This window comes from Mesoplodon mirus (assembly GCF_964341445.2).
Source record: "Mesoplodon mirus genome assembly, chromosome: X".
Taxonomy (NCBI): domain Eukaryota; kingdom Metazoa; phylum Chordata; class Mammalia; order Artiodactyla; family Ziphiidae; genus Mesoplodon; species Mesoplodon mirus.
This window is the reverse complement of record NC_138981.1, coordinates 96382085-96403650: the sequence shown is the minus strand read 5'-3', so window position 1 is coordinate 96403650 and position 21566 is coordinate 96382085. Positions and strand designations below refer to the sequence as shown.

General features: G+C 44.4%; 1 protein-coding gene across 1 annotated transcript in view; it reads left to right on the top strand.

The window, feature by feature from the left end:
- The window catches only part of TRPC5 (transient receptor potential cation channel subfamily C member 5), a gene marked incomplete at its 3' end in the record, with an annotated part of 132984 nt that overhangs the window by 92606 nt on the left and 18812 nt on the right, over positions 1-21566 (top strand). Inside the window, exon 6 of the mRNA XM_082609952.1 lies at positions 2153-2348. Coding sequence (XP_082466078.1) covers positions 2153-2348 — 196 coding nt within the window. The remainder of the gene's footprint in view (positions 1-2152; positions 2349-21566) is intronic.

The following is a 21566-nucleotide window of genomic DNA, read 5'->3' as shown; positions in this document are numbered from 1 at the left end:
TCATTCCTACTTGCTGCAGCTGCTTTCTGTTTTTCTGAACGATATATTCCCTGGCTTTTGTTTATCCAGCTGCCAGGCTAGCTTCTTGTGCCGTTGCTGGCCTCCTGCCTGCCCTGACTTCAAATGGACACGGCCAGGTCCTAGATAGGCCTTCCTAACAGAACCAGACTCTTGAACCCTATATCTGCCCCATTTTTGAAACTCTGCCTGGCTCTGTGATGCATTGTATTGCCTGGCCGTGACTTGTAGAATCTCCTGGAAATTCAGATCCTGTGAAAGGTCTGACTTGCCATATTCTGGTTCTTGTTCCCTGGCCCTTGAAGTCCAGACTCTCATCTTACTGTTGATTCTCAAATGTTTCACCATCTGGCACTTACTTTCATCAAACAAAAAACAGATTTCTTCCTTCTTGGCTAGCTCTCAAGTAATGTGATACTGAAAAGATAGTGGAAGCTCTCCACAATGATTAGAGAAGAGCCATTTAACAGGTTGAAAAGGGCTATGCGCATGTTGCCCAGGCAGCCCCGAAGGAGGCCCCCTGAGAATCAGGCCACTGCAGAGCACAACCTTCATCAAAATGAACTAACACTCACTGTGCAGCCTAGTGAATGTGCAATTGTCAATGGGTTTGGAATCTTCCAGACCTTAATCCAGTGATAACTGTAATAGTAATATGACTTCATTCATTTATTCAACAAATATTATTAAGTGCCTATTACGTGCCAGGTACATAGTAGCTGTATGTCTGTCTCTTTCCTCATAGAGCTTACATTCTAGTGGGGATAAACAGAAAATCAACATATAAACAAAAATTTACTAAATAATATAATTTTAGAGTTTTAAGTGCTACCAAAAAACTGAAACAAGACAACAGGATAGAGAATAACCGGTGAAGCTACTTTAGGTAGAGTGACCCTGGGGACCCTGTCTGAGGGAGTGACATTTGAACTGAGACCTCAATGATGATAAGGAGACAGCCATGCAGAGATCATGGGTAAGACCACTCCCAGACAGAGGAAATCTTTAAAACATTGCCCATACATACCCCTGAAATGAACCCAAGAACCAATCCCTCAGGCTCTCAAAATATATTGGGCTATAAAAACAACACATTTTGAGCAATTGAAAAGTTACATCTATTCTTAAAGTAGCATTTCTTAACTTCTATGCCTCTTCCGTGTGCTTGGGAAAAGGTTGGCTTGTGCCACCCAGGAGCTGGCTGCACTGTATTGCTGTATGCACAGATTTCTGAATATGATGCAAAAGAAACCCTGGACCCCCAAAACATATCATTGCAAAAGTTACATATTTGGATGTGGAGACTATGAGAGGAAACCATAATTTGTGAAGCCACCTAATGTAGAATAATGCAGTGGTTTGGGGAGGTCAGAAGAACCTGGATTTGAATTCTGGCTCAGCACATATAAATCATATAAATGGGTGACCTTGGGCAAGTTATTCAATCTCTGAACCTCTGTTTCCTCAGCAGTAACAATAAAGTTTTTATAAGGATAATAATGTTATTGTATGTAAAGTGCCTAGTGTGCTTATATAGTAAGTCCTCAATAATTGTTAGTTAATATATCATTAAAAATAATTCATATAAATGTTCATTCAACAATCCTTAAGCTCCTCCACTGAGCTTAGCTCCATTCTGGGCCCTGTGGGAACCACAAAAGAAGTATCAGAAATGGTTTAAGTTGCTCATGTTCACTCAGCTGTCAAGTGTCAGAGCTGACTTTTTAACCTAGGGCAATCTAATCCAAGAACCATATTCTTAGCCACTGCACTTACTGCCTCTATGTAATTAGAAAGGTGGTAAACCACATGGTCTGAAGATGAAGGAGAAAATTTCGTATAGGAAGTAGCCCTTGGAATAGATCTTGGAAAATTATAGGCTCTGCATAGATTGAGAAGAGGAAGATGGTATTCCAGGTGGAAAGGCAAAGCATAAGACATAGAAGTGGGAACAAACAAACTGACCTGGCTGGTTCATGTTGGGGAAGAGACCAAAATACGTGAGATCATGAGTCTACCTGTTGGGATGCAAATCAGGCAGTCTCCTTATTAATGAAGCAAATCACCTCATGTTTTTGCTCTTTTTCTTGCTCCTCCTAGAGAATTAACTAACCTATTCTTTGATCTCTTTTAGGCTCTTTGAAACCCTTCAGTCACTCTTCTGGTCTGTATTCGGCCTTTTAAATCTCTATGTTACCAATGTAAAAGCCAGACACGAGTTCACAGAGTTTGTGGGAGCGACCATGTTTGGGACGTACAATGTCATCTCCCTGGTAGTGTTGCTGAACATGCTGATCGCCATGATGAACAACTCCTACCAGCTTATTGCCGTGAGTAGCTTGGCTCTATAAGGGCGATTATCTTTGTTTCAGGAGTGGTCACAGTGGCCTAGAGCCCACTGGAAACTCAATGATATAGTCTGTCTGCCTTAGTTAATTTACATTAGCTTTTCCAGCTATTAGATTGAATTCTTTCTTTCCAAGGTAACTCAGTTTGGACTCTTAGTCCATTGGATCACAGTAGTCTAGAAGATGTTCTAGTTAATAAGACTTTTTGGTTACCTGTTAAAATTATGTTTAAATCTCTGAATCCATTTTCTTGCCTTAGTAAGAAGAGCTCAGGAGGTATGAGCAGTGTGGCTACAACATATACCCTCACTAATCTCCAGGGTTGATTGAGTTGATCCAGTTCTCTAGGCAGGAGGGCTTTATCTCCATCTTCACTGCAGACATCTCCCTCCCAGAACTGAGCAGTCCATTGCCAAGGACAACCTTCTCAGAGAGTGGCTACTTTTTTTGTTTATCAACAATGTATGAGTAACTGCAGTCCACTGTGGCATGCTCTTAAGTAGAGTCTATCGCTGAATCTTTGACCATCATGTTATCATTTAGATCAGTAGCGTTTATTACTCTAAACTAGAAATGGCGAAGGTATAGGATATGGGATCAGTCCAAGCTCTGTCCTGGTTTTTGATGTCAAAATAAACATCTAAACTTAGCTTATTTTCTTATGATCTAACTATCATTTCTAGAAACAGAGTATTAGCAAAGAAGTTCTGGCTATCTGAGGTCCTGCTTACTTGAATATCAGTGAATTTGTATCTTTAGTTGTGTATGTGTATATATATACCATATTTTCTTTACCCATACTTTCTTTGTCCATCCATGAATGGATACTTAGGTTGTTTGCATGTCTTGTCTACTGTGAATAATATTGCACTGAATATGGGGGTGCAGATATCTGTTCAAGACAGTGATTTCATTTCCTTCAGATAAATACCCAGAAGTACAATTTCTGGGCCATATGGTAGCTCTACTTTTAATTTTTTAAGGAACCTCCATGCTGTTTTCCATAGTGGCTGCACCAGTTTTCATTCCCACCAACAGTGCACCAGGGTTCCCTTTTCTCCATACCCTCTCCACAACTTATCTTTTATCTTTTTTATAATAGGCATTCTAACAGGTATGAGGTGATATCTCATTGTGATTTTGATCTACATGTACCTGTTGGTCATTTGTATGTCTGACTCTATGGTCTTTAATATCCTTGCCAGCTCTGATATCCTATGAGTCTGAGTGTCTACAGATGAGTAGGATAGGCTCTCAAGGTCCCTTCTAGGTTGAAATTCTATCTATCTGCTGCTTTTGAAATGGAATATAGTTCAATTTCTTTCTCTCTCTCTCTCCTTCAAACCCAACTAGGCCAACAACTCTGAAACACGCTATGCTCACTCCTAGCCGGTCTTTATAAGGGGGAAAGGCATAGAATTTCAGGAGCTAATTTTTCCACCACTATGCCTATCAGCCAAACGCCCTACTCCTACCAAAGATGGCAATATTCATGCTGAGGCATTTGTCATTTTCTCCCTGGTTGTCTTGCAGCTTATTGTTCCTAATGGCAGAGGACAAGGGAGATAGGGCTGTAGCATCTCCTACTGAGCTCAGTGACATTTTGCTAGGAAGGGTAGAAATCAACTCCAGCTCTCTCACTTGCTGGTAGTAAGTTGTGTTTTCATGCTACCTACTGTTGCACCTGAAGAAAACACCTCAGCTTGAGAGAGAGCTAGGGGGTGGGGTTTGCAGAGAGATGGCCTTAATAGGGTCTATATCATCTCACACATCTAGAGTCATGGCCAACCATCCTGAATATGACCCGCTGCTTTGGGATCCTCTGTTAATGTGTCTTTACCATTTGGAATCGGATCCAGTGGGATCCTGATATTGGGCAACCTGATTCCAAAAATATCTGGTTCTGCTTACATGGTAAAGACCAGCAAGTAGATTTGATTCCACTTGCAACATCTCCACTTCAGTATTAATGCAGTTTTTAGAAAGGCCCAGATATGAGGGAAAGGTTACAGGAAGGGAAGCCACTGAAGACAAAAATCTCTCCTACTTCAAAAGGTACCACAGGCTGACTCAGTCTAAGTAGAGACTCAGTTATTGACAGGCTTCACTGTGAATCTGTTCACCTGTGCTCTGTGGTCCCAGCCAACATCAGCAGGTGAAGCTGGCCATATTGTATATTATTATTAGTGTTGTTTGCAATTAGCAGTGATTTACTCTCCTCCCTTTATCCTTACATCTCCCTCAAGCTGCTTATTTCCCTCTGTGACACTTCTTTCAACACATCCACCTTGTCTCTGCCATTCCTGATGTGTATGTTCCCAGTTTCATCAAGTGAAGCTGCCCTTGATACCATTTTAATCAAATTCACCCATCTATAAATATTAGGTGGGAGAAACAGACGAGTCCCAGAAAAGTCACTTAACTCAGGCCCTCTTCCTACCCCAACTCACCCACAAAGGGCATCTCTGTTGCCTGAGATTGGTCCCCAGAAAACATGAGGCTCATGATGATCTGTGACCAAGCTTCACTCAGCAAGTTAATAAGAACCCTCAGTTTCTTTGGCTGCTGTGAAGTGTTCATGCTAATGCTGAGAGCAAGTAAACAGCGCTTGCCTCACTGAGCCACATCTGTTGGATGGCTTGGGGAGAGGCCATATATGTAGGACTGGTTGTCTCCCTTGAGGTGGTGGCATTTGGAGGCTCAGATGATGGATGGACTCTCCCACTGCGTAAGACAACCATGCAAATGAAGACATTCTTCAGAAAAATACCTGGTGCCGCAAAAACAGTAGACAAGGCTGGAAGGGGCCACTGCACACCATGGAAGTGCCAAGGAGGGCAGGTGGTCTCCCCGCCTTCCCCTAGTCATCCAGGACCAACCTCAGACTGTCAAAGCTCAGAGGAGAAGGCAGCACTTCACACCCTACACAATGATTTGTAACTAATCAAGCAGATAAACAACTGCTACAACTGCTATGCACTATTACAGTCCCTGGTTGTTAAAATATTAAAATATTTTCATATTTGGGGCTTCCCTGGTGGCGCAGTGGTTGAGAGTCCGCCTGCCGATGCAGGGGACACGGGTTCGTGCCCCAGTCCGGAAGGATCCCACATGCCGCAGAGCGGCTGGGCTCGTGAGCCATGGCCGCTGAGCCTGCTCATCCGGGGCCTGTGCTCCGCAACGGGAGAGGCCACATCAGTGAAAGGCCCGCGTACCACAAAAAAAAAAAAAAAATATGGGCAGCTTCTAGGAGTTGAGAATGGCCCCCAGCTGACAGCCTGCATGGAAGTGGGGACCTCAGTCCTACTACCACAAGAAAATGAATTCTGCCAACATAAATGAACTTGAAACAGATTCTTCTCTAGAGTCTCTAGATAACAGCTGAGCTATGCTGACACCTTGATTTCAGTCTTGGGAAGGCCAATGTGACTGAAGTGGAATACACAAAGGGGAGAGAATTAAGAGATGAGGTCAGAGAGGTAATGGGGGTGAGGGACAGATCATGTAGGGCCTGATAGACCTTTGTGAAGACTTTGGCTTCTTCTCTGAGTGAAATGGGAAGCTGTGGGTTTTAAACAGAGGAGGTACATGATCTAACTGACATTTTAATAAGATTGATGTGGCTGATTGAAAAAAGATGGAATGGTACCGGGACAGAGACAAATTATGAGACCATTGCATTGACCCAGGCAAGAGCTGTTGGTGGATTAGACAAAGGTGGTCATGATGGACACAATGAGAAATGGTCAGGTTCTAGATATATTTCAAAAATAGATCCAGTTTGCTGATGGAGATGTGGGGTGTGAACAAAAGAGAGGAGTCAAGGATGGCACCATGATTTTGGGCCTTGAGTAACTGGAAGGGTGGATTCATCCCTTACTGAGTTGGGGAAGAGTGGGAAAGGAACAGGCTTGGGAGGGGGCAGAGATCCAGAGTTGGGTTTTAGAGATGTAGAGTGAGAAATGCCTATTAGACATCTGAGTGGAGATGGTGGGTAGGCAGTGGTTTACAGATCCAGCGGAGAGGCTGGAGACAGAGATTTGGGAGTCACAGTATGTCCACAGTATTTAAAACCATGGGACTTGGAGAGATCACAACAGGAGTGACTGTGCATAGAAAAGAGATCCAAAAATGAGGCCCAGGGTACTCCAATGTTTAGAGGTTGGAAAGACAGAATTGGTCACGCAAAGAAACTGAGAAAGAACAACCAGAGAGGTAGGAGAAAAACCAGAGTAGTGGACTGTATTACAATATGTATGATTCCCCAGTATACTGGTAAAGCCATATGCTGGAGAGTGGTAGAGCCTAGATTTGAACTGAGGTAGTCTAACCCCAAGGCCCATGCACAGAACCACTATCCTATCACATTGACACTTACCTTGAGGCCAAGAAGTACTGGAAATGCACTTTCACTACAAGGTCTCTAACACATCTTCTTTCCTGCCCCAGTTATACCACCATTCTTAACTGTCCGATCACCTTGTCCTACAAGTTCCAGTGCCTGTAGATTTCATTTAGATAGGAATCACTGACACTTCTTCCAACATAACTGTGTATGCTTAGTACCCAAGACCTGTTGCTTAATAAAACAGAATAAAACATAAACCCTGTCAGCTAAGTCATCTAAGGGATAGTATATCTTCTTCCCAAGTGAAGGAGCTGCTCAATTCAAGTTGTAGAAATTTTATGACATTGGAGCCAAGCCATTTCAAATTTTAATAACTGTCTCTTCCCTTTGGGATGCCCTCAAGCAATCTAGCTACCGATTTTTCTCATTGCCGCTTAGACTTTTCCCTGTTGCCAAACCATTGTCTGGAATCTGATCAGAAATTGCTACATTTCACTAACAAGAAAATAAACATTCAGAATGGCAGAGGACATTTTCATAGTCCCCTCCACTCACCCCAGGTGATGGGGAACCTATGAAAACCTGCTGATAATCCCATTTCAGTCAAAAATCTACATTTTCTGGTAGGTTCGGAAAAATCCACAAAGCCTAGGTGCTATAAATGATATAAAGGTAAAGACACAGTAGATGCCTTTAGGGAGCTTTAAATCTAGAGGGAAAAGTCTGCCTTGAGTAAAATAACAATAGTGCTATTACCGTGAGTATATAATAGTAGTGATTACAGACAGCATGGGCTCAGGAGTAGTCAGACTGCCTGGATTTGAAACCTGGACTGCCACTTAGTGTAGTTTGGGGCAACTTAACCTCTTTCTGCCTCATTTGACTCCTCTGTAAAATGGGGATGGATAATTAGGCTTTTCATCTGCTGCTTACTCTCAGATCCATTCCCTGTTCATTTCCTGCTCTGTTCTGTATCAGGGAACTCCATTCCCCACAGTCCCTTGCCATTTGTTTCTGTATGGGTTTGACCAACCAGAAGGTAGGAAGAAGAGAGAAGCTAGGATATTTCTTCCCCATCCCCAACCTCACTTTTTGTGGCAACTCCAGCAGCAGCTGTGTTTCCTACGTGGCTCACCTCCAACCACCACCAGGCATCCCACCCCTCCTTGGCCCCAGCTTCTGCAGGGCAGCCCCATCTAGGCTCGAGCTCCCACCAGATAGCCCCAGTCTACAAGCTCTGGAAACACCACTCACCACGTCTTCCAGTCGTCCCTCCAACTCCAGGGATAAGAGGGGCTTCCTGTTGCTGCTAATCTCTGAGTTGCCTCACTGCCGTCTGTTTGGTTTCTCAGCTCTTCCATCACCTGTGACTACCCTCTGTAATAAATCTCCATGTTTGAAAGGCTCAAATTGATTTCTGTTTTTCTGGCTACCCCCCAACCAGTACCTATCTGATTGCGTTGTTGTGAGGTTGATTTAGAAATTACACATTGAGCTGAGCCTTGGGGTCAAATCCGGAAAGACAGAAAAGTGTGGCTGGCTTTCAGATCTCATTTCTGGCAGGGAAATAGCTTGCACACCAGCAAGTATTGGCCTGGTGTTTATGGGGGGCAGTAAGAGTGTAGGAGCTGGCCTCACTCCTTTCTACCTCCCATTCTTTGATTCCGCATGAAAATATCTTCAGATGGGAAGGAAGTCTTTCCCGTGCCAACAGGAAACATGTCCCAGCAAGGAGGAGAAGCATGAAGCAGAGTCACATCTCTAGGAGCTGGATGATGAAGTTTAGAGCCTGCCTTTAGAAAAATAATTTTTAAAGATGGGATCTGCTTTTGTGGCTTCCCACATCCCCATGCTGAGCCCTCATGCTGCTGTCTACCTGGCTTAGCACAGCACCCCGGGTTGACTGCCTTACCTTACCCAGCCCTTACCTGGACAAGCCCCTTGCCTCCACCTCTAGTCCCAAGCTGAGGTCTTTCTCAGTTTCTTAAGGCTTAGAGAAATCAGTAATAAGAATACAGTGAATATTTGGCATAGATACAAGCCTTTATTAAATCCCAGGCACTTTCTATCTCATATCATTATAACTACTATAAAAAAAATGGTTCTGAAGAACCTAGAAGCAGGACAGGAATAAAGATGCAGACATAGAGAATGGACTTGAGGCCATGGGGAGGGGGAAGGGTAAGCTGGGCTGAAGTGAGAGAGTGGCATGGACATATATACGCTACCAAATGTAAAATAGATAGCTAGTGGGAAGCAGCCACATAGCACAGGGAGATCAGCTCGGTGCTTTGTGACCACCTAGAGGGGTGGGATAGGGAGGGTGGGAGGGAGGGAGACGCAAGAGGGAAGGGATATGGGGATATATGTATATGTATAGCTGATTCACTTTGTTATACAGCAGAAACTAACACACCATTGTAAAGCAATTATACTCCAATAAAGATGTTAAAAAAATAATAACTACCATTTATTGAACACTTATAATGTGCCAGACACTATACAAAGCACTTTTCATGTATATTTTCTCATTAAATCCTTACAACTACCTGAGGTAGGTACTATTAACAATTCAATTTTATAGGTGAGGAAACTGAGGCACAGAGGTCAAAGTGACTGGCCCAAGGGCACAGTCTTCATAAGGGCCCCAGCAGGTCTGTCTGATCCAAAGTAATAATGAAACCATACCTCCTCCTTTCCTGCCCGCATCCCAACCCCTCAGGCCCTGGTGCAAGCCTTCCACACAGCCTCAGACTCCCTCCAGCTTCACCCTTCTACTTGGTTCACTGAGTCACGGACTCTCCCCTGGCTTCTAACCAGAGGGATCCTCTAAGGAGCCTTCTCCTTGTTTCTGGAGACTAAGTGACTTATTCTGTTTTCCTCAGCTGAGATTTCCTGCCCCCCAGCCCCCAACACAGACACACACAGACACACACACACACACACACACACACACACACACACACTAGCTCTCCTTTTCTTTCCTTTTTTTTTTTTTTTTTTTTGCCCACCGGACTTCAAACTTCTGGTTTCTTCTTAGTTCTGTCCCTAATACCCCCAGCCTCCCCAAATGAACAATCAGACAGCCCACCTGAAATCATCACACCCACAGAGGGTAAAAAGTTCAGAGCTACGAAGCTTATTGGCATGACAAGAACTCCTCGTTCAACTTACACATCCTGTCTTGGGCCCTCTCAGCCCTGTTCCTTCCCAGACAGCTCTTGGACGCTTGAAAGCCTCACCTGAAATTATATCCACACCAGCAAATGGACTGACTATCCACCCTCCAGCTTCAGGGGAGGAGAGAGGAGCATTCTCTCCGCAAACGCTGCAGGGGGCACCAAAGGCTGACTTTTCAGACTTCCAGCCCTGCCTGGGCCTGGCCATCCCCCTGGTGGTCTAACACAGAAATGGATTCCTGTTGATTCTTCATCAACACCCACTCGTGGTTTTGTCAGCAAGCTGCTGAAGGCCTGCATCTGCTGGGGATGAGAGCACTCTGCCTCAAAATGCTGAGGGTGGGCTTCCCTGGTGGCGCAGTGGTTGGGAGTCTGCCTGCCGATGCAGGGGGACACGGGTTCGTGCCCCAGTCCTGGAGGATCCCACATGCCATAGAGCGGCTGGGCCCGTGAGCCATGGCCGCTGAGCCTGCGCGTCCGGAGCTTGTGCTCCACAACGGGAGAGGCCACAACAGTGAGAGGCCCGCGTACCGCAGGAAGAAAAAAAAATGCTGAGGGTTATACTTTGGCAGGCCTCTGCTGAGCCTTTGATGCCTGCTGCTGCCTGGTAATGATTTTGGTGACCGACAAAGATGCAAGTGGAAATGGGAAGAGGACAAGTGAAGGGAAGTGGGTTTTCTTTCCCTGTGCTAAAGGACAACCAAACAGGGCAGATGCCTGGGCTGCTTCTCTGCATCCCAGACTCACCTGTCCTGGATCTTCATCAGGAACATCAGTAGTTGTCATGGAGACTCTATCTTGGGTAACTCAAACAGAAACAGGACCAACTATGTAAGTGACGGGTAGGGCCTAATGCCCAAAGAATACCTCTGTTCTTCTGCCAGCTGATTCCTTTACTCCTTCATCCATTCACTTAACAGTAACTATCTCTTGGATGGATAAATGAATGAATTTAACAAATGATTATTGAGAGACTACCATGTACTCTACTACGTTCTTGGCACTGGGCATACAGTAGGTAACAGGGGAGCAAGAAAGATGTGGTCCCTGTTCTCATGGGGTTGACAGTCATGGAACTACAGTTTCAAGTTTCACTATTTGCATTTCATTTCTTTACTTTAAGACTGCACTTTACCTTTTTCAGGTCATGATTGCTTTGATAATCTGATGAAGCAAACATGCATACAATTTAGCATAAATCTCAGAGGATTCATAGACATCCTCCCACTATCCTGCTGAAATCCCTCACCTTAGGACCTTATCCCCAGTTATAATGCAAATATGTTTTAAGTTGTTAGTAGGTGATTTATGACTCAGTGTGAGTTCAATCCCTTACTGAGATCAGGTTTTCATGGGGAGCCAAGTGAATGAGGAAAATGTACCTGAAGAAGACTGGAGATAGGACACCAATAAGAGAAAGAGATTGGAGGCACTGGAGGAAAATGTCACCATCATCACAATTTTGCAAAGGATCAGGTCTGTGCAACAGTCCCCAAGCCAAAGGTGCCTTCAACCACTACATAAAATAACAACTATGGATGGACAACCTGGAAACAGGCTGAGAAGACCTGGCCTTCCTATGGATTGGCCTCTGAATGTTCTCTTCATAGGCTACAAATAATATTGGTGGAAAAGTCAAATGTCCATGGCCCAAAGGCCATGGTTGAGGAATGTGTTCTTCTTGGCTTCTGCCTTGATTCTTGTTCTGGGCACCAAGAATCAATTGACTGGAAAGCTATCTGATATGAATGTTCTTTAATTTCTGAGCAGCTTGAGGTTTAGAAACTAAACATGAGATCTAAGTGATTAATATTAATTAGGTCTCTCTCTTGCTGTGGTCACCAGAGCCCTGTGTTGTAGCCCGGTTCAGCGTGAGAGATAGCCTGGGCCAGGAGGTGGCCTTTAGCTACAACACAGAAGCCAAAATACCCCAAAGGAGCCTCGGAGGTTACGACCTACTGCAATACTCTGCTTTTTACTTGAGATCTGACAGCAAAATTACATTATGTCAGCTGTCAAGGTAAATCTGCCTTTGTTTAAAAGAGGAAAATAGAAGCGATCTAAGAGTAGAAATGGGGTGAGGGGAGGTAATTATATTTCTCTTTCTTATTCTCCTTTCTTCCATCACAGGATTATCTTGCTTTTTCCTCTGTTCTCTTTCCCAATTTCCCCTGTTTGAACTTTTAGAAGTACCTGGGCCTATAAAACTGTGAACTAATCACAAAGTCTTGATGAGAAATATATTTATCTCAAAGCTGCTCTTAATAAATGTGGCATATTGGGAATCACCCAGAGTGAAAGAAAAGTATGATAGGCCTTCTCATTCATTAGAAAATCAGCGCCAATTATTAAAGAAGTCTTAAATGACTGGAATTAGAATCCTCTCACGGACTCCATCAGAGTTCCCATTGGCCTAGCCCTCAAGACTTCTGGAAGCACAGAGAAGTTTCCATCACCCAATGAATCTTCTAGGAGGTTATGCCACAGTGTTTTTCTCTTGATACTAATGCAGAGATACTTTATACTGGAGTCCCTCCAGTCTTAACCAGGATACATGGTCTGACACATAGTAGGTTCTCACTTAATATCTATTGAATAAATGAACAAAGTAATGATTTTTTTTCCTAATACTTTTTTTTTTGGCCATGCCACATGGCTTGTGGGATCTTAGTTCCCCGACCAGGGATCAAACCCGGACCCCCGGCAGTGGAAGTGCAGAGTCCTAACCACTGGACTGCCAGGGAAGTCCAGAAATTAATGAATCTTTAATGCATATGACTTCCCAGAACATTTTAAAGTGTGAAAACAGAGCAACTGACAAGCTCACCAAACCTAAGCTTATTGTCCTCTAGTTTAGGGGTTGAAGTTTTTTTCTCTAAAGGGGCAGATAGTGAATATTTTAGGCTTTGTGAACTGTAAGACCTCTGTCACCACTATCCAATGCTGTTCTTATAATGCAGAAGCCATAGAAAATACATTAAAAAGTGGGCATGGCTCTGTGCCAATAAAACTTTATTTATGGGCCCTGAAAATGGAAATTCATATAATTTTTGTCTCAAAGAATTTTTTTTAAAGATTTAATTTTAGTTTTGGCTGCGTTGGGTCTTCGTTGCTGCGCGCGTGGGCTTTCTCTAGTTGCGGCGAGCGGAGGCTAGTCTTTGTTGCGGTGCGTGGGCTTCTCATTGCGGTGGCTTCTCTTGTTGCGGAGCACAGGCTCTAGGGCGTGGGCTTCAGTAGTTGCGGCACGTGGGCTCAGTAGTTGTGGTGCAGGCTCTAGAGCACAGGCTCAGTAGTTGTGGCACACGGGCTTCGTTGCTCCACGGCATGTGGGATCTTCCTGGACCAGGGATCAAACCCACGTCCCCTGTATTGGCAGGTGGATTCTTATCCACTGCGCCACCAGGGAAGTCCCTGTCTCAAAGAATATTATTCTAACTTTTGATTTTTATTCAACCATTTAAAAATGTAACAACCATTCCTAGCACGTAGGCTATCCAAAACCAAGTGGCAGGCCGACCATGGTTTGCCAACTTCTACTCTAGTTATTTCAAAATATGTCTCTTTTCTACCTCTGTAGACTGAAGCTCTGTGAAGACAGGGGCTCTGCTTTAGGTTTTCTTTACATTCGCCTGATGCCTAGTAAAATGTGGGACACATAGTAGGTACCCAACACATACATCTTCACTAATTGATAGGGAGAAGCTTGGGAAAATCTCTGATCTATAGTTTGTCAACCATGTTTTAAAAAATACATAATGTGAGTTTATATCCTTTGCAAGTGTTTAGTGTTTGGAGTTGAATAAATTGTATGGCAATGAGGAGGGGCATTATCTAACTGAAAGGAAATCTGCCTAGATGATGGATTTCATAATTATAGTTAAGACATTGCTTTATACTTTACTAAGCACACTTGCGTATAGTGTCTTGTTTGATCCTCACAAGAACTCTGTGAATGTAGGCATGACTATCTGCATGTTACAGATGAGGAAACGGGTTTCCAAAGGTTGAGACTTGCCCAGGGTTCCATGGCAAGTTTGTTCATTCGTTAATTCATTCTTTCTACAAGGACGTGAGCATCTGCTATGCGTAAGGAGTCAGGTCAGGGTGAACTCAGGCCCAGTGACTCCTCAGGAGGTGATATTTAGAAGCAATCTAAAAAATAAAAGTATGGCCTGGGAGGTAAAAAGGAAGCTCCCGATCAGTGAGGCAGGAAGTTAGACGGCACATGCTATGACAATCTGAGTACATGAGACCAGTAATAATCCCACATGGGGTCAGACCTGTAGATTTTTCCACAACCAGGTGATAAGACACACCTCTCACTTCTTCCCAGGCTCAGAAATGGAAGCCCTGATGGGCTTAGTCTCCGTTATTTCTGAAAACTGCTGGGTGAGCTCAGCAAATCCCCATGCTCACCACCATCTGACTGCCTCTGTCCTCCCAAAGGAAAAGCTTCCTCACTCTGCAACTGCAAGATGAAGGCAGGCAGAACAACCTGTGCCTGCTTGACTGAAAGGTTCTATTTACCTTTCTGGAGACGCCCAGAAAAGGTGACAAGCAGTTCAGTGGGTTTCAGGACTGCCACATCTGCTATGAATGGCGCTACCAGAATTGTGCAGTGTCTGACCTGCGGTGCTGAAAGCAAGAACCCTGCAAAGGTCACGTCTGTAGCAGAGAAACTGAAGGAAACAAGCAGGAGAGGAACCTGGGCAGACAGAGGCCCGGCCAAGTGTATATAGAGGGAGCTGTTTGTCAAAATCCCGGAACCGTGGTCAGGCTCCGTTTCTGTTTCTGTCATGTAGGAGACAACACGTTGCTCGTTGTGAAATCCCACTCAGTGCACTTCCCCAAGCAACAGTGTACCTGAGCACTTAAGAGCTATGGTTCTAGAGTCAACTCAATCCAGATTTGAATTGCAGACCACCAGTTTCTAGCTGTGTGTCCTTAGACAAATGTCTTCACTCTGGTGAGCCTTATTGATCAAATGGAAATAGTAACAGAACCTACCTCAGCAGGCTGTTGTGAAGATGAAATAAGATGATATACTTGAAAACCGATACATAATATTACTGGTGCTCCCTTCACTTCATATCTGCCTTTGGCTCTCCAATTCATTCCTTCTCCAAAAATCTATTGTACACCTGCTCCACGCCAGGCTTCAGGACTGCAGAACTGAAAAGGACAAAGTGCCTAATTTCAGTGAACTTTTCTTCTATGGGGAGCCTAAGAATAAGCAAACATAGGCAAAATAATTCAGGCGATTTGTGGCAGTTGGTATGAGAGAAGAGAACAGGGCACCGTGAGATAGAGTAACGAAGGCACCCGCTCTAAATTGGTGGCTCAGGGAAGGTCTCTTTGAGGAGATGATATTTGAGCTGAGGACTAAGAGATAAGAACAAGCCAGCTCTCTTCTCCTATCTAGGAAAAACACAGCAATTAAAATATAAAAGGGAAAAAATTTCCCCCAATCCCTCGTGCCTTCCTTCACTCTAGGGAGGCTCTTGGAGGAGTAAAGCGCTGAGTTACAATTTAATTGGGGACGTGAGAGAGGGCACAAGGAGCGTTTGTTGGGGGTATTGGTGAGCCCAGACCAAGGCAGGAGAGTGAGGAACAGACACAGGGATTTGAATGAGGATGCAGGAAGGTCAGGCTCCCTAGAGCTCCTGATGGGGGATGGGGTGTAGCAGGATGTCAAAGAGAGCTTGAGCTTTCCAGGCATTAGCCCACCAAATCCTGTACGGGATGCTCCTGTTTGAGCACTATACCCATAGATAGTAAGTGAACCAAGTGAGTGGCAGATTTGAGTGGAAGCAAGGGTCAGAAGACTTGGATTCTAGAGCTGCTTTACCACAAACTAGATGTGTGACCCTCAAGAAGCAATTTCTCTCTCCAGACCTCAGTTGCCACATCTGCACTAGATAATCGATGTCCTGACAACTTCGCAGGTGGGTGTGAGAATCAAATGAGAGAAAGTATGTTAAAGTGCTTGGGAAAGCGTAAAGCTCTAGATAAATGTAAAGAACTAGCTGTCTGATGTCCCGTTCCCAGAGGCAAGCTAAGAGGTTGAACATCTGGCATTTCATTTTCTGGTCCATTATGTTTGAAGCTGGCCAGAAAGGCACTTATGTAGAGAAGACAGTAGCTCCAGAAAGCACTTAGAGAGTCCCCATCCCATGACGGCCAGCACCCCTGGTCAGGAGGGAGGGAGGACAATTTTTTCACCGCATGAGCTCACTGTGGCCTGGGTGTCCACTTAGAGCTTATTTCCTTTGAGAACCACTGAGATATAACAGGAATATTTGTTTGCAGTGATAGAGTGGAGGCCTACAGAAAGCAACATGGTTTATTTCCAAGTCTGAACTAGGATATACTTATTTTATGTTACCCAGAAGCTTCTACAGTGCTGTTCATTCTGACCTTGCATAGGCTATGACATCTTGCTCCCAACTTTGCTCTTCATCCTATTTCTCAATCAAAACTTACCCATAGGGCTTCCCTGGTGGCGCAGTGGTTGAGAGTCCGCCTGCCGATGCAGGGGATACAGGTTCGTGCCCCAGTCCAGGAAGATCCCACGTGCCGCGGAGCGGCTGGGCCCGTGAGCCATGGCCGCTGAGACTGCGCATCCGGAGCCTGAACGTCCGGAGCCTGTGCTCCGCAACGGGAGAGGCCGCAACAGTGAGAGGCCCGCGTACCGCAAAAAAAAAAAAAAAAAAAAAAAAAAAAGACAAAAACAAAAAAACTTACCCATACTGTGTTCTACTGAGGTGCCACCTTCCTCATATAACAATGGAGAGTGGCGGTGCCACTGGGAGAGAACGACATTTTAAAATTTGTATCATCCAATCTCCCTGAGGCTTTTTTTCTTCCCCTCACACTCCCAGCCCACCTTGTAGTAAGACAGGGAAGACAAGAAGAGGAGAAAAGCTGAAACTCTTCCGCATGACTACAGATGACGTAGTGAGGGACTGAAGAAGCACTGTGATCCTATTGGTTGATTTCATGAGAAATTATGAATTGAAAACTGCCCAAATTTCATTCTGACTCTCAGAAAGTAGATGATTTATTTGAAGGCAACAGAGTGGGTCAGAGGTGGAGTGTGGAGGAGGGAATTCCGGGGATCCAGAGCCCTCACAGATTTGTTTCCTACTTTTCCTGCCATGCCCCTTAGAATCAGAGTGGGAAAGATAATTAAGCTCTATTGTTTATAACCTGTGTTGTTTTTATGAGCACACTTGTGTTCCATACCCTAAATGGTCTCTAAAGAATACCCAGACTGCTTGTGAGGACTTTGCAGGACCATTTTAGAAGATAGAAAGCAGATCCTTCTGCATCTCAGGGACCTAAGGCACTGGATCAATTTGCAGTTGTCTTTTGTTCTGCCACTTTCATTGTCCTCAGTATGAGACAGCCTGCTAAAGACAACATGGATGGGCCTGGAGGACATTATACTGAGTGAAATAAGTCAGAGAAAGACAAATACTGCATGATCTCACTTATATGTGGAATCTTAAAAAAGAAAAAAAAAGAAACTCATAGAAAAAGAGATGGGATTTGTGGTGACCAGAGGCAAGGGGTGGGGGGGAGGGGGAATTGGATGAAGGTGGTCAAAAGATACAAACTTCCAGTTGTAAGATAAGTTCTGGGGATGTAACGTACAAATGACAACTGTAGTTAACACCACCGTATGGTATATTTGACAGCTGCTAAGAGAGTAGATCCTAAAAAGTTTGCACCGCAAGGTATCTATATGAGGTGATGGATGTTCACCAAACTTATTGTGGTAATCATGATGTATATAAGTCATTATGCTGTACACCTTAAATTTATACAGTGCTGTATGTCAATTACATCTGACTAAAACAGAAAGAAAAAAATAAATTCTGCAGAGAATGTTAAATAAACATGATCAGCATCCCCCCCCCAAAGAAAGACCAGAGAGTGCCAAGCCTGAGTAACCACCAGGCACCCCTCCCTTCCCATTCACTAGTTGAAAGGTCATCTCTTTGGCTGTATAGTGCACACGTTAAGAATGCCTAGGGAGACTATCAGTTACTAATTCTGCCTTTGTTCCTCCTTCCTTCCCCTGTCATCTCTCCATAGTAGCCCAGTAAGCCAGTTTTTTTCATATTGCTGGGCGGCCTAATAACATTAGCTTTGGGGGGTGCACAAATTATACCTTCTACCCACTGTCCCAATGACAGAGGGATGTTATGGCTTGGCCATGGGAAGACAGGGACAGGTAGGAATGAGGAAGACCTGCTGTTTTACTGCTTTGGCCTGCTGAATACATCTGGACCAGCAGGCAGAATCCCAGAATTAGTGTTTCTGAAAGGATGGTTGACAATCACCTGTGTCAAAATCACCCAAAAATGCTTGTGAAACAGTGTAGATTCTCGAGCCTCCCCATCCCCACAGCATCGGTTTCTGCAGGTCTGAGGTGAGACCCAGGCATCTGCATTTTCGCAAGCACCCCAGGCGAGTCTAATAGCCCCTGAAATTTGAGAACTGCTAACGTAAATAAATCTTGAGTAGTTCATTCGACTTCAATGACTACGCTCAACCTCTCTACTCTTTCTGACTTTTCTTACTATTGCCTCTTGGGGGACAGTTTTTCTCCCTCCATCTCTGCCTGGAGAAATCCTGCCACTCTCTCCAGGCCCAGCTCAAATACAACCTCTTTTGTTGCTCCTTCCCTGCTCTCTGGTCTCTGTCTGCAAACAGCTGGGATTGCTCATGAAGCAAGGAGACGGGGGACTGGTTAGTATCGGTAATGAAATGTGAGGGGAGTTGGGACCCTGAGGATGGGAGAGCTGGGGGGAGCTAGTGTGTGGGTTCTGAGCTTTGTCCTGAGGTTTAGCACCCGAATTTGTGCACTGGAGCTGAGGTTGTTACAGGGGCTGGAAACTTTGTAACCAGTTAAAAAAATGTAACACCAAGTCCTTGAGAGATCAGAGCGGCAGTTTCAACCACCTAGCAACATAATTGGGGGAGGGATTAGTGGCCGTTTTACTCCTCTGGGTGGGGCAGGAGGCAGACATAATGGCTGCTCAAAGGACAACTGCAAGTGTTCAGTAGGAAGGAGGACCCGTTTGTAACACCCACTGAGGGGTCTCTTGCAGTCTGGGGCTATTGGGGGCCATCAGTACTAGGGTACAGGAAGTGTTGGGGGCAATGGATGGGCAGGGAGCTGAAGCTGGAGGGAGGGCTCTCTTTTTGATCTTTATGTTTTGCAGCTGAGTTTGTGTGCTTGGATTGAAGTTACCACAGGGCTCTAAACTAGATTAACCAATATCAAAGTCATTCCCAGGAGGCCCCAGAATGATTAAAACAGGAAATTCTAACCACCTAGTAACCTTGGGGAAGAGAAGCAACGGGGGAACTGGCTCCGCGCTAGACCACTGCACATGCGCACTAAGTTGGAGGCGAGAGCATGGTGGGGGATGGTAATTCTCACTGAGGGCACTTTCTCCCCTGCAGGGCCTCCAAGAGGTTGTGGGAGGTCTGGACCACTTCAATATCTTGAAGATTCCTTTCTAATTTTTAAATGAATGAAAACAAAAATGGAGTTACAAAAACGATGATATTTTTTAAATGCTTACATCTTTTTTAAATTGCCCTGAGGCAAAACCACAATACAAAATATAAGTCTAGGGAGGTCCAGAAATCTGCATTTTTAAAAAATGCCCCATATGATTCTGATGCACACCAACATTTGAGAAGCATGCCCTGAATTCTATCAGAAGAAAGCAGTCCAAAGTGAGGTAGACTTCTGTTGAGATGCCAGGGAAATATATTGTCTCACCTCAGCATGGAGTGTGCATGTCATGGCAATTTGTATTGCTTTCCCATCATAGGGAAACAGAGCTAGTCTTATGCCCAGATGAACTAAGCAGCTACTAGTTAATGGGAAGGATGCCAAAATATCCCCCTCCTCAATATACACCTCCAACCAGCCTGCCAGTGGGCCCAAGACTCCTGGAAGTAGCTTTCCTCCTTAAAGGCTCTGCTCTGCTGTGTCTGTGCCTGTCACTCTTCCTTTGCATTATGTTTTAAAGCTTTCCAATTTGCTAGAGCAAGATGGTTGCTGGCAGGAGATCTGAGAGAGTGCATAAGAATTTATCAAAAGCTGGTAGGAAATTGGCCTTGTAGTTTGATTGCAAGAAAAATAACCTTGAGCTCAGATTTGCTGCGGAATGTGAAATTGAACAGACATGTTCACTTGACCTAGCTGTGGCCATGTGTTCAGGATCTGAGCAAGTCAACAACATTTGAGGGTATGATCTACAGTCACAGTACATTACACTGGCACTGCAAAAGCAGCTAAATAGAAGCTCTCGCCTGCTCTACAGGAGCTGACGTTATCAAAGGCAATGCAGGACACAAACATGATTAGAACATATATGTAAGGCTATGTGTCATTAAGGTCACATTATGGTAGCACAAAAGTCCTGAAAATTTTGGAAACTTGGAATAGGAAGAACCACAAGCTATGGTTGTATAGGTTATGTCTTACACAAAAGCACCCAGGCAGGGGCTGATGATCTTGGAGAATGTTCAAAAGTCATAGTTGGGTAGAGAGGGTAGGGCAGAGTGTGGGAAAGGGCATCATCACCAAACAGTGAACATTTTAAAAAGTCAATGTCTGATTTGTCTATCATATAAGGTGGAAGGCTAGCTCCATACGGATGAATGAAAATCTCTTGGGCATCATACATTCAGTGAAGTTTTAGACAACTATGACTACAAAAACCACATCCGTAATCTTACGATTCAAAGTAGATCAAGGGTTGAAAAGAAAACAGATTTCCACATTCCAAATTATAATGTTGTCCATATTATGCACTGCTAAAATCCCAACACCTCTTACCTAGCAGGCAGTCAATATATACTGTTTGAATGAAAGAACGTCTGAATGAATAAGTATCTTATTCATCACTTTACAGCTCACACTCTTTAACCAGTCCTGCCAGGTGGTCTGTTACTTCCCAGTCTTCAGGATTCAGGTGCTACCTCTGTATTCGAATTGTGTTCTGTGTAGTATTCCCACCACCATTAGAGGACAGTCATTTTGCTATACCCAGCATCTAGCAGAGTACCTGCAATATAGTAGTTTTTCAATACAAAAATCAAAAAATGAATGGTGAGGGCTTCCCTGGTGGTGCAGTGGTTAAGAATCTGCCTGCCAATGCAGGGGACACGGGTTCGAGCCCTGGTCCAGGAAGATCCCACATGCCGCAGAGCAACAAAGCCCACGCACCACAACTACTGAGCCTGCACTCTAGAGCCCATTAGCCACAATTACTGAGCCCATGCACCACAACTACTGAAGCCCACACGCCTAGAGCCTGTGCTCCACAACAAGAGAAGACACTGCAATGAGAAGCCCGTGCACCACAATGAAGAGTAGCCTCTGCTTGCCACAACTAGAGAAAGCCCGCGCGCAGCAAGGAAGACCCAACACAGCCAAAAATAAATTAATTTTAAAAAATGAATGGTGGGGGTGTAAATTGGTGCAGCTACTATGGAGAACAGTATGGAAGCTCCTTAAAAAATAAAAATAGAGTTACTATATGATCCAGCAATCCCACTCCTGGGTATATATCCAGAAAAGACAAAAGCTCTAATTTGAAAAGACACATGCACCCTAATGTTCATAGCAGCACTCTTTACAAT